The 15,873-nt window shown below is 42.7% G+C and overlaps 1 protein-coding gene across 1 annotated transcript in view; it reads right to left on the bottom strand.

The window, feature by feature from the left end:
- The window catches only part of ANKRD55 (ankyrin repeat domain 55), a 96,560-nt gene that overhangs the window by 35,533 nt on the left and 45,154 nt on the right, over positions 1 to 15,873 (bottom strand). Inside the window, exons 6-7 of the mRNA XM_070246824.1 lie at positions 14,375 to 14,435; positions 2,337 to 2,465 (exon numbers count right to left, since the gene is read on the bottom strand). Coding sequence (XP_070102925.1) covers positions 2,337 to 2,465; positions 14,375 to 14,435 — 190 coding nt within the window. The remainder of the gene's footprint in view (positions 1 to 2,336; positions 2,466 to 14,374; positions 14,436 to 15,873) is intronic.

The raw sequence follows: 15,873 nt of genomic DNA, 5'->3' as shown, positions 1-15,873 counted from the left end.
AGAAAAATGTATACTAACATACACACTTACACATACAACATACAATTGTAGGGGTTCTAGAAGGGACCTATGTTGTTAATTTTTTTACCCCCCGTGCCAGATACACAGTAGGTGCTCCAGAAATATTTATTAAGCAATTGAGTAAATAAATGAGTGAGACATTATGCTTACCCAAAATCATGGTCAAAATGCAAATATCTTAGGTAGGAGTAGATAAGCTTTTAGCACCCATTAATATGAATTCATTTACCATAGTGGTTTTCAACCCTGGCTGCATACAATCTTCTGGAGGAGGGAAAGCTTTAAAAAATGGTGGTGCCTGGGCCCCACCCAAGAACAATTGGCTGAAAACCTAAGGGTGTGGGGCCTGGGTCTCAGTATTGTTTAAAAGCTCTTCAGATGATTCTAAGGTGCAGAGAGGACTAAAGGCAATGTAGCAGGTTAAAAGCTGTATCATTTAGAGAGAGAAAGAATATGAAGATGGAGGGTATAGTAACTAAGCTGTCATGGAGGAATCAGGAACCATAATAAAAATGAAAATCTCTTGCAATTACACAGTACATTACATCTCGCGTCATATGCACGATCTCATTCATTCCCCAAAGATACACTGACTGTTAAGCCAAGCAGGCACTGGGGACCTTTCTGAGATCAAAGCCAGGTTTGTCTATGCAAACTCAGATTTTCTGAGTTGAGTACATTGTTTTTTTAAATTTTGCCAAACTGCCTCATCGAGGAAGAGAACAGGGGTTCCCAGCCGTGAAGAGCACAACGCAGAAGGTCTGGCGTGGGGTCTGGGAGTCTATTCTTTTACAGGCGCTGCTGCTGATTCCATTGCAAGGCCAGGTCTAGAGCAACAGCTCTGAACTGGGGGTGGGGTGGAGGAAGGGGGAGCAGAGGAGGCACCTCAGTCAGAATTACCTGGGGAGATTTTTCAAAAGGGACATACATGAGTCCCACCCCAGACCCATGGAATCAGAAGGCAGGGGTGATGAGAGTGAATACACAGAAAATGCTTGATTCTGATACCACTTTCACCTCCCCTCAGAACCAACACACGTGAAACACTTCTTGGTTGTCCAGCCAGGTTGTCACCGGGGTCATTGCTATGATCGCGACCCTTGACCAGCCAGAGGACTGAGTCCTGCGCAGGGACTGGCTTGAGGGGGACAGGGCGTGGATTAGATACTGAAAGTATGTAGGAGGTTGTTAGGGCAGGTGGAGATGACAAAAACAAGCTTCGCTCGCTTCACAGTTTTGCCCAGGGCTGGCACTGGTACAGAGTTACTAAAGCTAAGCTTGGAGGGACAAAAACAGAGCAGTTTCCAAATCACTTCTGTTTTCCCCTTACCTCAGGCACATATGTCAACCCTGAAAGTGCCAGGTGCCCGTCTCTGCCGTGTGTGGCACGTGAAAACACCTGAGTGAAACCACGGTCAGGGCAGACAGAAACCCCTCTCGCAAGGATGCTGCAGCAGTTCAGCAAGGGGGCCCCTATTGGGCTGATGGGAATAAACAGCAGGGATGTCTGTGTTGGGCATCCAAAGACAGAATGGGCCAGCAAGCTTGTGGAAAGGATGCCCAACACCACTCGCCTCTTAAGGACGGAACAGATCGCTCTGAGTTAATCAGTCCCCTTGAAAAGAGAAAGCACCTAATAAATGAGAGCTACGGTCAATATTTCTCCTTCTTCTCAGCCTCCCCCTCTTTAGACGATCGATTTCTGGGGCCCATTCTGATTTCTTTGTCTGTGTGTGCTGATACAGATTCCTTTTTGGGATCGTGAGGCAGGGTCATGAGCCACTATTTTCACTGTTCGGCGCAGAATTCAGGGTCACCTGCAATTACTCTGCTTTGGAGGATTTAGAAGGAAAAAGAGAGTCATGGTCCAGAGACTTTGAAGGGATTTTCCTAGTAAGTCTTTGAAAGTTTATCCCGGTGCACTGTGAGCCAGTAGCAAGCACTGAGATAGAGAGAGAAAGAGAGAGAGGGGGAGAGGTGTGTCTTTGTGTGTGTGTGTGTGTGTGTGTGTGTGTGTGTGACAGCCAAGGCAGGTTCTCCCTGATATTCTATCACTCCTCCCCCTCTTCATCTTGGCAGGGTTTCTTCTCTACAACTAATGCCCCCAAGTCCTCTGAAGTGACAGTTTTCCTGTTGCCCCTGTGGACGTGAACGTAGGGGAGGAGGGCAGCATGAATCTTACCTGCTCTGTCATACATATAAACCCCTTACCAGTGCTGGGGTTGTACCTTTTTTAATCTCTCCCTTCAGGTCTGACATACTCAGAGAATTGTTAACATTGCTTTACACCATTAAAACTTGAGACAAGTCCTCACCTGGACTGCCCAGTGGAGAGCTGTTTTAAAGTCTTTATCCACCAGGGTGGGGTTTGCCCCCTTCTTCAGCAGCATTTGGGTGTGTTGAGGCCGGTTGTGGAAAGCTGCCCAGTGGAGTGGTGTCATCCCCTACAAAACCATAAGCAGAGGGGGTGGAGATGAGCACGGTCTATTAAAAAGGAAAATGCAGCACACACTTTCTCCTCAGGCCCAAGGGCCACCACCAGATACGTCAGTTGCTGCCTGTCAGTTCATTTATTCCTCAAGCCATTCATTCAACCGACATTTACTGAGCTTCTGCTTTGTGCCGGAAAACAGGTGTTAAGGATACCATAGTGAGTGAGATAAACCAGATCTTTACCCTCATGGGAATTGCACTGTGGTAGAGGAAGACAGACAATAAATGCTCACAAACAAGCCAAAGGATTTTCCAGATTGCTGAATGCTATAATGAACGCACATGGGTGCTGTGAGAAAGTCACCGCCGGGGAGGAACTGTTCCACTTGGGCCTCTGCTAGCCAGGCTGGGGGAAGAGAACAGTAAGTACCAAGTCACAGAGGCAGGCACCTGTGCCTGGAGTCATACCAGGATGCCATCTCCCATCATGAGGGCAGGGACACTGTCTGTTTTAGTGCAGTATCCCCAGTGACTACATCAGAGTCTAGGTAAATAGCTGTTGAATGAATGCATGAATGAATGGACAGAGGAGAGCCATGACTGAAGGGGTTGTAGAGGGAGGCAGGGCTGATCCTTGGGAATGTGGGATGGGGGATACCGACCCTGCATAAGGCATTTAGATCTTATTCTAAAGTCAATGGAAGGACAGTAAAGGTTTTAAGCAGATGCTGACATGATCTGATTTACACTGTTTAGAGGAAATCACTCTGTGGCAGCTCGGAGAGCAGATCTGGATGAGTCAGCCTGTTGAGTCCCAGCTTCTTTCAGAGCTTAACATCACAAAGTTTAGGCACACTTTCATAACAAAATGAGTTTATGCTGGGAAATGGTAGCCAAAAAGAACTGGTATTATTTGGGAGTTACTGTGAAAAGATGGCCTCCTCTGTTGCCCACACCTCTCAGTTACATGAAATGTATCTAAAATGACTCTGGATTAAGACGCCTGGTAAAGGGGCGAAGGGCATAGGCAGCTTTAAAGCTTCTCTTTTTAGAGTCATCTCTGCAGATAACATAAAGATGGGAGTCACTAGCTTGGCCTTCTCTGCTCCATCCATGATGAGCTGAGTGGAGGAGCAGGGCCTCAGCCTAGTTAGGAGAGCACAGCTAATAACAGCCCAGAGCTAATATTTATTAATCAGGAGAACTTTATCAGTTTTTACGTATATTATCTCACTTACTCCTCCAGACAACATGCTGGGTTAAGTATTATGAAGAAGTCTGCTATGTGTTCACCAAACTTTATTTCCTCTTCCTCCAGGGCACATAGCTGGCTACATTCCCCAGCCTCCCAGCAGATAGATGTGGCCACGAGACTGAGTCCTGACCATTGCAACATGGACAGAAAGGACGGAAGGGACGGAAGCCCCCTCCAGGCCTCCTAGAAAAGAAAACCTATGTGGTCTACCACATCTTCTCTCTTTGCTCATCTGAAAATGAACGCAGAAGACAAGGCTTAAGAAGGTGCTGGAACCAGCTGATTCAAAGGCCCAGTACCCTGATTCATGAGGTCCAGCATTGGACTATGTTACAGGCAAGAAATAAGCATCTATTGTGTCAGTCCACTAAGATTTTGAGTTGTTTGCTACGGTAGTTAGTCAACTCTGACAGGTGCCAGTGTCCTTCTCATTTCACAGAAGAGGAAGCTGAGCTCTAGAGAAGTTCCCAAGTCTGTGAGTGAGCATGGAACCGAATCTAGGGTTTGAGGTTTGTGGGGCCCTGGGATTAGAATGCTAAATCCCCTCGACCAGTTCCATATTCTAAATCACTAAATTACGGTCTGCTTCCAAGTTTCAAGTGTCTTATAACACCGAGCATCCAGAGATATTCTTGAAGATATTTCAAAAAATTGATTCCACATGGAAAAGAATGCTAGTCTAAAAGCAGTGGAACTTCCTATTCTTATTCCAACAGCTGAGTATTTACTTGGGATTCAGAATAGCTCAATGCATTTCAGTGGGTCCTTTTCATTTTGAATTTGACCCACTGGAATTTGACATCTGAACTCATGGGAATCAGAATCTTTTTATTATGCATGGACTTCCCCATTCTAGTGCTGAGCCCCCTTTGCTTCAGAGTCATTGACTTCATCATGAAGTGCCAACAGTATCCACGGGTAAAGACATCAAAGACAATTTTGAAGTCACTGGAGTGTAAGCTCCATGAAGGCAGGGCCCTTGTTTGCCTGTCTGAATCCCTGGAGCCTAGAACAGTGCCAGGCATGTTGTAGATGATAAGTAAATACTTGGTGAATAAATGAGTGACTTCTCACTGTTCTTGATTGAATTTTTTTCTTTTGTAAAATTTGGCTTTGCTTTTTTTTTTTTTTTTTTTTTTAAATTTTATTTTTTCCTTTTTCTCCCCAAAGCCCCCCAGTACATAGTTGTGTATTCTTCGTTGTGGGTTCTTCTAGTTGTGGCATGTGGGACGCTGCCTCAGCGTGGTCTGATGAGCAGTGCCATGTCCGCGCCCAGGATTCGAACTGACGAAACACTGGGCCGCCTGCAGCGGAGCGCGCGAACTTAACCACTCGGCCACGAGGCCAGCCCCAATTTGGCTTTGCTTTTTAAAATCATACACACAAGAAAGAAAAGCAGAATGTGACTTCTTTATAGAAAATGAACTTGTCTGATACGGTCATTGTTACCAACTTGACAATTGAAACCTGTTAAAATTCTTGATGAGTGCTCCAAATGAGGTAGGTGGCAATCACCATATGCAGAGATATGATTTAACGATATGATAATTCAGTGTGAAAGTGTAGTTGTGAACTAGACCGTGAGCATGCCATGTTATTCCTTGTCTCCTAAACACAGTTGCTAGGCTTCAGGAGTTATTCTCTTAAAACAAAAACAAGCCTCCCTCCTCCCCCACCAAAAAACACCCTAACACTAGCATGCTTTGGTAAAAGATGGGGTGGGGAGGAGCACTATCATTTTTTGTATACCTACTGGGTGCCAAGAGCTTTATATATGTTACCTTCTCGAATCTTTACAACAATCCTAAGGGGTAGGTATTTTTAGGACCATTTTACAGGTGAGGAAACTGAAACACAGACAGGTTAAGTAATTTGCTTAAGGCCATTGACTGGGGACATGGCAGAGTTGGGAGTCAGATCCAGGTTTCTCCAACTCTGGAGAAAAATGCTCTCCATACATTATGCTGGTAGACTTTCATTTTGGAAATGAGGTCAGGTGCTGGAAAATTCTTTTCTTTGTGATTTTAACTGGATTCAAGGTCTTCTCACTTTCTAGAATGGTGGTTTTCACTAGGGTAAGGGTTGCCACCCTATATTGTTCTTTGTTTCATTTGGCATCACCTCTAGGCTCCTCTTAAAAGAAGAGCTGGCAAGTATTTATTTTTGTAAGGTATTGAAATATATCGACTCCCACCCTGGAGTTTGGAATCACTGTTAGAAATAACTGTTGATCCTCTGAATGACCCCAGATCAAGACTTGAATTGCTCCATTACTTCTCTAAATAATAATATATATTACTATATATATTACATATAAGTATATCATATATTTATATTACAATATAAACATGTTGCAAACATTCAGTCAAATCAAGGGAAACTTCCTGTTGCTATTTTTCTCAATTGGGCTAATGAGGAATAAAAATAAATTCTCTTAGAGTTAGTAATATGAAAACCAAAGTTTCAAAATCAGCTCAAGTGCAGCTCTTGGTATTGCACAACACACTTAGTTTAGGAACTTTTTCCTGCAACTGCCTCCTTCTCCTTCCTGCGGATTCTGTTGGGCCGGCAGTCATTGTAGTTGTGTTATGTTAAGGCTCGTGTGGCCTCTTAAGGGGCAGACTTCAGGCTTGGCACTGAGAGTTGACAGAGATCATGATTAAGCTGTGATGCACTGAAACACAGAGGCTGCGGCTTATTCACTGAGGTATGCCCAATGCGCAGAGCACACAGTAGGTGTTCAAGAAATGTTTACAGGAAGAACTATCTAGTGAATTGCAGGTTGTCAAAGCTCCGTTGGACTCATGGGGAGTATAAAATACCAGAATCTGTCAAATGCAAGCCAGTCCTCTGTGTCCAAACTGTGGTGACCTTTCCTACCAGTTCCTTCTTGAGTTTCATTGAGGGCTCAGTGGGGCCTTCAAAGCATCTTGGGGCTGAAAATCTAGAAGTCACTTGCAGACATATTGCAACAAATATCTAGATGTCCCTGGTGATAGAAGAATTCCCTTTTTTGTTGAAAAACAAGAAGTATTGACTCAAAGACTGAAGTGTAACTCACATTCATTTAAGAACACATCTCTTCAGAATGTTTTGAAGGGAAATGTTTACTTTTAGTTGACTTAGGATCCATTTCTAGACTGCTGATAGGCCCAGCTGTATGTCATAGCTGTTGGGTGCACAGCAGCCTTGCTTTGGAAGAGCGCTCTTGTACAGATGAGTAATTCCTTGCCTTGGGCCCGAGCCACCGAAATTTCAGTTAAGGGCTTACAAGTCCTATCAGCATCTCAGAACTTTTTTTCCAAAACCACTGTAACTTTTGTGTTTTATGAACCAGAAATCTGATTAAGTGCTTAGCAGTTTCTGTGTTTCAGACCGGCACTTGCAGCCCAGATCTAGCAGACCCTGAAAGGCACAGAGAGAAAAATGTGTGATGTGGCTGGGGGGTTGGTGCCTCCTTCGTCTTAGTGCACTGGGGGAGAGAATTATAGCAGGTGGCTGAGAGATCAGCAAAACAATTCTAAATCCTCTGAAGGATCTGGAATTTCGCAGAAGTCCAGTTTGGCTCTGGTGGACATTTTAAACATATGACCACCTCTCACAAAAGTTATAGAGGGTCTCCTGCGGACAAAAAATTGGAATAAATAATGGGCTTTAAAAGATTCTTTAAAAAGTAGAACGTATTAGAAGTGCAATAATGAAAGCCATTTTCTTTAATTTTTATTTGGAAAAAATCTTACAGTTATAGATCACGAAGATTAGTAAATTAACTCATTGTCTTTGTTTTGGAGTTTTCTAACCTGGATAAACAGTGCACATCATAATCATAGCCAAAGGTTTTAGTTAAAGACTACGAATCATCTGAGGTTGGATTTTAAGATACTGGGAATGGCTACTAACAACGACCTTCTTTAAATACTCTCACAGTCTCCTTATAATAATGACAAAAATAACGTACCGACAAAAAATTTAGAAGTGGAGATTTTCATAATTTAAATGAGACACTAATGCAAGAAAAACAATGTAAGTTAACTAGGTCATGGAAGTATGACAGCAAATTCTAACAAGGACAAATTCATAAAACACAGCCTCTAGAATAGAGGCCGAGGTTGTTACACTTATTTTTCAACAAAACAGAGCATCTATATCCTTCTACACCAAATTGTGAACTCTGCTGTGATCAAGCCTGCAATGAGATGTCACAGGTACTTAAGTATTTGTTGAATGAATAAAAGACTGTGCTCCCATTCCAAGCAGATCACCTTGGGAGGCTCTGCAATCATTCCACTTATTGCTCAAAATGTGTTTGGAAGGTCTTTTTTGGAATTACCACTACAGCAGGGATTCTCTCTCTAGATAGAAATCAGGCTTTGTGTGAGCTTAGATTAGAGAAATAAATTATATCTCTATTTCCACTAACTTCTAATTGAAATTTAGCATCTTCTTCAATTATGAATATAGGCAACAATCCACAGTAGTGTCAACCATACCTGTGACTTTGCCAATAATACGAATTGCAGATACTTTTGTATCACATTAGCTATTGCATATATCTCAAAATATCTTTTACATGCATCACAACTTCAAAATTGCAGTAGTCATTGGTCCCACCACTAAATCTTACTTAATGCATTAAAAGAAAAGCTTGCATATTACTATTACCAAGTTGTTCTTTAAAATATTTTGATAACTGTATTGCAATATCATTGGTTTCTTATGCAATCCTGTGTATTTTATTTCACGTAATTTCAAACACTTTTCTGAGAAGGGATCCACAGGTGTCCATGTCATAGAAACAGAGAGGACTCCCGCCCTAGAGTCTACAGAACATTTTTAAAAAGAATTTTTTTTTGAGGAAGATTAGCCCTAAGCTAACTGCTGCCAATCCTCCTCTTTTCACTGAGGAAGGCTGGCCCTGAGCTAACATCCGTGTCCCTCTTCCTCTACTTTATACGTGGGACGCCTGCCCACAGCATGGCTTGACAAGTGGTGCCATGTCCACACCCGGTGTCAGAACTGGTGAACCCTGGGCCCCCAAAGCGGAATGTGCACACTTAACCACTGCACCACCAGGCCAGCCCCTACAGGACATTTTTTGAAGACCTCAAATGATATAAAATCTTAATTTTTGGGGGCTGGCCGCGTGGCTGAGTGGTTAAGTTCGTGCGCTCCACTGCAGGCGGCCCACTGTTTCGTTGGTTTGAATCCTGGGCGCGGACATGGCACTGCTCATCAAACCACGCTGAGGCAGTGTCCCACATGCCACAACTAGAAGGACCCACAACAAAGAATATACAACTATGTACTGGGGGGCTTTGGGGAGAAAAAGGAAAAAAAAATAAAATCCTTTAAAAAAAAAATCTTAATTTTTTTGAAAGTAGATTTTGGAAATAATTAAAAGTCACCTGGAGTCAAGCCTGGTAGATAAATGGTAATTGACTTGGGTCAACAAAACAGAGAGAAAGGGCCATGAAATAAAATAATATGACTTTTTCTTGAGTTTAATTAATTCCTTATCTATCTATTAATTATATATGGATATATATTTTGGGGGGCCTCTACTTTGTGCAAGTTACTGAACTATATTCTAGGGATACAAAGATGAGAAAGACGTGGTCTGCCTCTAGCAACTGATCGGGAGTGGGGATGGGAGAGAGACTGAAGTGAGGGCACCTAAGTAGTAGAGACTCCATTTTTTCAAGGTGTTTGTTTTTAGGGTAAAAATTCTGGTGCATTTAAAAAAAATTTGCTTTATTATTTTACCTTTTGCTAACTGTAGAGTAAAAAGTCTTCTAGAGTTGGGGACTGTTTCTTTGATTTTGCGTTTATAGTGCAAAATGTCTGCTTGTGGTTATATTTTAGGAATGCTGTGAGTAGATTTAGTGCTGAGAATTATACCCAAGGATCACAACTATTTCTGCCACTTGGATTTATTTGCTCAGAATGCTGTTATAATGAAAGTTTGGATTGTCAGGCCACTCACAAAAATCCACTTCAATCAGAACATGCCTTAATCTAGGATGAACAATATATCCTAAATACCACGCATAACAGTGCTTCTCTGGATAAATGCATTAGTTCTAACCCAGATGCCAATAGCTCATAGCCCCTCTTGATGGGGCACTCTTCCTGTCAAAGCTAGAATGAGAGCAGGAGAGGTTAGATTCTAGGCGTTTAGCAACTTGTTAACTCCCTGTAGCTGCAAAAGATAAGTCTTTCTCTGTGTCCATGATTCCCCCAAGGTCCAGAAGAACAAAGGCACAAAGGCCAACCTGACCCATCTTGTCTTTCCCACAGTGTTCAACTCTGCAGGGCGGATAGCTTCTAAATAAGTCACTTTATAATTAGGCAGTGGGGTTAATGAAGCAGGAAAACCAACAGATCATTGGAATGGAACAAAGAGTTCAGAAATGAAACCACATATTAAAAAAAAAAATCTTGTAACAAACTAAAAGAAAATTGAGCAAAATGTAGTTCTGTCCCTGGGAGTAGGGAAGGCCTTTTTTAAGAAGACACCAAAAGCAAAAGCAATAATGGACAAGAATGATCTTTTGACTATATCATATTTTAAATTTTCTGTAAAAGAAAATACGTCATGAACAGTACTAAAATAAGCAAGAGATTGTGAAAAAATATTTGCAATCCAACAGCAGACAGAGGATTAATGTTCAGAATATATAACAAACTCCTCTGAATCCATACAAAAATGACAAGTAATCCAACAGATGAATGGACAAAGGAAGTAAACAGGTAATTCACAAAAGAAGATATAAAAATGAGCATCTACCTATGAAATGGTGCTCAATCTCATTGGTTATCAAGGAAATACAAAGCAAAACAACAAGAAGAAATCCAACTATGGGAAAACAACAAGCACACTTTTATACTGTAGGTAAAGCTATACATTGATATAGCCATTTTAGAGAACAATCAGGCATGTGTATTAAAAATAAAAATGTACACTCTCTACTATCCAGCAATTCTTCTATAGAAACGCTTGTTTAAAACACAAGGCTTGGGGGCTGGCCCCGTGGCCGAGTGGTTAGGTTCGTGCGCTCCGCTGCAGGCGGCCCAGTGTTTCGTTGGTTCGAATCCTGGGCGCGGACATGGCACTGCTCATCGGACCACGCTGAGGCAGCGTCCCACATGCCACAGCTAGAGGGATCCACAACGGAGAATATACAACTATGTACTGGGGGGCTTTGGGGAGAAAGAGGAAAAAATAAAATCTTTAAAAAAAAAAAAAAAAAAAAAAAAAAAAAAAAAAAAAAAAAACACAAGGCTTGTACAAGAGCACTCTTTGGAGTAGTGTTTGCGATAGTGAAAAATTGGAGAAAACCTAAAGATCCATTCATAGAGGAATAGAAAATAAATGGAGGTATTTTCACAGTATAGAACACATTGAAACCATTAAAAGGAATGATGAGCCAGATCTATAAGCATCAACATGGATAGAGCTGTAAGACACTTCTTGAGGGAAAAAACAAAGTTGCAGAACAGCAACATCGAGTGTGACACCTTTTATGTAATACTCCACAGTGTCTATGAATATATATAAAAGATTGGGAAAGAGATACATGAAACAGCGATTGCTTCGGGATAAAGGGGTGAGGTGGATGTAATCAGGGACTTCCTGGTATTACTTGTAATATTTAAATTTTTAATAATAAATGTGTTCGTTATTACTTACACAAGTAAAAACTAATACAAAAAGATTGTTTTAAGTTACTGAGCTCAGATCAGGACAGCCTCTAAAGTGATATTCACCTCGCTAATAGAAAGCAGTATTACGTTTTGTTTTACTTGAGCAGCTACAGAGAGAATTGTCTTCAGAAATGGACTTTTTTCTTCCTCTCTCCACTCTTTAATTTCAGTTTATAACCTAATATATCTCTTAATGAAGTTAGATTTCCACTGATTGATCCTTTAGACTTGAACAATTATTGTGGTAAGCTTGGTAAGCCTTCAGTTATTCTTGGAAAATAAGTTCATTCAAACTATGTAGGGGTACACTTTGCTCTTTCTTGTTGTCATTAGGAAATTGTAATGCGCTAACTTTCCTTTTCCCTCTTTTGTCTTTGCTGTTTTTTGCTTCCCGTTATTTAGCAGACTTAGGTTGTGCATGCACCTATGCTTTAACTGTTACCCCCTCATATATAATGGAGACTGCACTTGCTTGGAGCTCACTGGAAAAATGATTGAGGAGGAGCAAGAGTAGGCGATTGCTTGTTCAGAACACTGAGAAGCCAAATGCCGGAACTCCACCAAGGCAATGAATGAAAAAGAAAGCCTGGCTGCACTTTCCATTTCAGAATTGTCCTTATTTCCCAATGGCAAAGAGCTTCTAGCCCTTGCAAATTTATATGGATTAGCTCACACTAGCAATGACATATATATATATATATATATATATATATATAAAACAAAAACCACCGGCAAGCATTAGCAGGTGGCTTCAGACAGGTTGCAGGCATGCTGCAACATGGCCCAAAGAGGAAGCTGTGACATTGGGTGGGAATGTCCTGTTCGAGCCCCCTACTCTCTGCACTTAAAAGCCAATGGGTCACAATGCTGCTCTAACAGCAGGAGGAACCTTCTCTGAGAGGTCACTTTGCGTGAGAAGGAACCGGAGACTTTTCCAATATTGACCACATCTCATCTGAAAAGTGTTACACTGACCACTGTGTCTATTTTCATTGTCTCCACCAGCCAGGACCCTCCCAGGGTGAGGAAGAATAGAAAGCCATCACTTTGCTGGGGGATATTCGTTCAGCTGAGGGGTAGACACAGTTGGAGTCTACGAGGGGAATTTAGCTTTAGGGCATGAATGACTGAATTTGCCCCCTTTCTAATAAGCCTGAGTTTGGGGGTAGGAGGTGGAGGTGGAGGAAGTGGTTGGCCACTTGCCCAAAGTCTAGAAGTTCATGATCAGCTGACACGAACTGCAACCACTCAAGCTCCCTGCTTTCACAACACGGGCAGAGTGACAGGAGTGTGCTTTCCAGTCGCCGGTTCTTGTTTTTAAAGCAGAAGTTTGAAACAGTGCAATCCTCTTTCTTCTGGGGTTTTGCTTTACACCACTGAAGACATGGGGAGTGAAAGCAGCGTGTGACCACCAAATCTGGGATGTGTCCAACCTCAGACACAGGCTGCGAAGCAGGGGCTTTTTGGTGTGCTCATCAATGCCAAGCCAGCTGGAAGGAGGCCTTTAATCAGAAGGCTCGAAAAGGACAAGGGTGGGGAACCAGGAGAAAAATGTGGTCCCAGCCCTGTCAGGCAGCTCCCTCTCACTCCGTTGTCTATGGCCCCCTGGCTTCCTTGAAAACAACGTAATTTAGCATTTTGGGGCATATGCATTTTCAGTGCTATCAGATTTTCTTACAGACATTCTTAGTAGAATGTAGCCAAACCAAGCATATATTTAGAAAAAAATCCATCAAAAACCAGGTATTAGGGGCCAGCCTGGTTGGCACAGAGGTTAAGTGTGCACATTCTGCTTTGATGGCCTGGGGTTCGCCGGGTTCGGATCCCAGCTGTGGACATGGCACTGCTTGGCAAGCCATGCTGTGGCAGGTGTCCCATGTATAAAGTAGAGGAAGATGGGCATGGATGTTAGCCCAGGGCCAGTCTTCCTCAGCAAAAAAGAAGAGGATTGGCAGTAGTTAGCTCAGGGCTAATCTTCCTCAAAAAAAAAAGGACAAAAAAACCCCAGGTATTTAAATTGATGTTAAGAAGTTTGTTAAAGAAATCAGCCTAGGGCCTGCCCCGTGGCTGAGTGGTTAAGTTCACACGCTGGGCTTTGGCGGTCCAGGGTTTCACTGGTTTGGATCCTGGGCGCAGACATGGCAACACTCATCAAGCCATGCTGGGGTGGCATCCCACATAGCAGGACTAGAAGACCTACAAGTAGAACATATACAACTATGTACTGGGGAGCTTTGGGGAGAAGAAGAAGAAGAAGAAGAAAAAAAGATTGACAACAGATGTTAGCTCAGATGCCAATCTTTAAAAGAAAGATTCAAGCTGGCTTGTGAAAATGTGCTCTGCTTTTTAAAAGAGGTAAGTAGATGATACAACGAGACCCTAAGCTACTCGGGGGCAGCTCTGCCTGGGTCTGATCCACCCTCCCTCAGGAATTTTGCTCAAGAGGGCTGCACCGTCTTCTTAGAAGCCTTGGACAGGACAGCATTTGCAACATGAAGGAAATGGCAATTGTCATCATTGGCATTAATAATGTGGCTGCTGGAGGAGGGAGCCTGGCATTATTATCTGTCATCTTTCACTCAAAGAGAGACCGTCGGCAGCCAGAGCTTGCCATTGAAGTTTCTGGGACTCGAGAAGACAGGAAAGAGTAATATTTATTTCTCAATGTCCAGACGGAAATTACAAAATTTCAGTGGTGTGATAAATGCTTAAGTACTTAAGCAACACATCCTTCCCTATTAGAAGCCATCCACAACCACGTGGTGGGTGGCGGGGTGGGGGTTTATAAATTTCTGCCTGAGGATTAATAGTGGAGATTAATACCTCTTAGGGTAGGAACACAAAAACGTGCTCCATCCCCTCCTTGCACCTTTCTGAGAGGAAGCACAGTGGTTCAGAAAAGCCCTTCCTCGCACCCTAACATGCACAATGGCCAACTCTACCTTGAGAGGGCAAGCTCACCTCATTGTCCTGGTGATTAATCTCGCTGAGATTTGACTGTTGCACCAAAACTGTTAGGAGCCTGTAAAGAAAAACAGGAGAAGTGGCTCAAACGAACAAAATCTGTATGAACACATTGGAAATGTGGTCCGTTGAAGGCTTCCAGATGAAGATGGGTGCTCTCCATCTATCTAGGGGAAAGATCCATGGAAGGAAACCAGCATGATAAGTAAGAAGGTACCGGGGAGGAGGAGTACCTCTGTCTCCTCTTCTCCCACCTCCTCTCCAGCTTAGTGCTTCTGGAGGAGCCAAACGGAGTGGAGAAAGTGAATCTTGGCTCATCTTATTCACCAGATCTGTGTTCCTATGCATACTCTTTAAGAACCAAAGTGATTATTTTTTATTCATTTTACATAAACTTTCATTTTACTCATTTTTATTCATTTTACATAAGCTTTCAGGCTGCCTCACCACTAGGTACACGAGTCATGCCTTTTAAATGTACAGATTATACCAGGAGGAAGTCAGGATTTACAACTTTGCTTATTCTTTGTAAAACATGCAAATATCTAAACATGAAATGACAGCAATCAGTGTGAAACAACTATCAATGATTCTCAAGTTCAAGTTCTTATCCCACTTGGGTCCCATACTTGGTGGACTGAGGTCAACACTCCATCTGTGGAAGAGAGACAGTTGAGTGTAGTGGTTAGGGGCCTAGACTCTGGAGTCAGATGGCCTGGGTTCACATCCCAGTCCCGCCACTGACCAGCTCTGTGATCGCAGGCAAGTAACTTAACCTCTCTGTACCTAAGCTTCCTCATCTATAAAATAAGGGTAATAAAACGTGCCTACCTTACAGGTCAGTGTGAGGAGTAAACGAGTTACTAGGCATACAGCATTTAAAGCATGCCTGGCACACAGGAAGTGTTATTTCTATAAGACTTAACCTGAGAAGTTTTAACCCTGGCTCTATCTCAGAATGCCCTGGGAGAGTTTTTTAAAAACACAGATACCTGGGCACTGTGTTTGGGGTTTCTGACTCAGTACGTCTGGAGGGAAGCCCAACTTCTATAGTTTAAAAAAGCTGTTCAGCAAATTCTGGTGAACAGTCAGGTTTGGAAACCACTGAGAAACTTAGCGACTGAATTAGTCAATGGGCACTCATTGTTATGGACTGAATTGTGTTCCCCCTCCAAATTCGTATGTTGAAGCTCTAATACGCAGTGTCTCAGAAGGTGACTATATTTGGAGAATGGGCCTCTAAAGAGGTAATTAAGTTACAATGAAGCCTTGAGGGCGGGCCCTAATTCAATTCAACTGGTGCTCTTGTAAGAAGAGGAGATTAGGACATACAGAAACCCCAGGGGTGCGTGCTCACAGAGGAAAGACCACTTGAAGAGGCAGCAAGTGGGTGGCCATCTGCCAGCCAGAGAGGCCTCAGAGGACACCAACCCTGCAGGCACCTTGGTCTTGGACTTTCCAGCCTCTGGAACCATGAAAAAATAATTTCTGTTGTA

Source organism: Equus caballus, chromosome 21 (genome assembly GCF_041296265.1).
Source record: "Equus caballus isolate H_3958 breed thoroughbred chromosome 21, TB-T2T, whole genome shotgun sequence".
NCBI lineage: Eukaryota > Metazoa > Chordata > Mammalia > Perissodactyla > Equidae > Equus > Equus caballus.
This window is presented reverse-complemented; position numbering and strand designations above follow the sequence as displayed.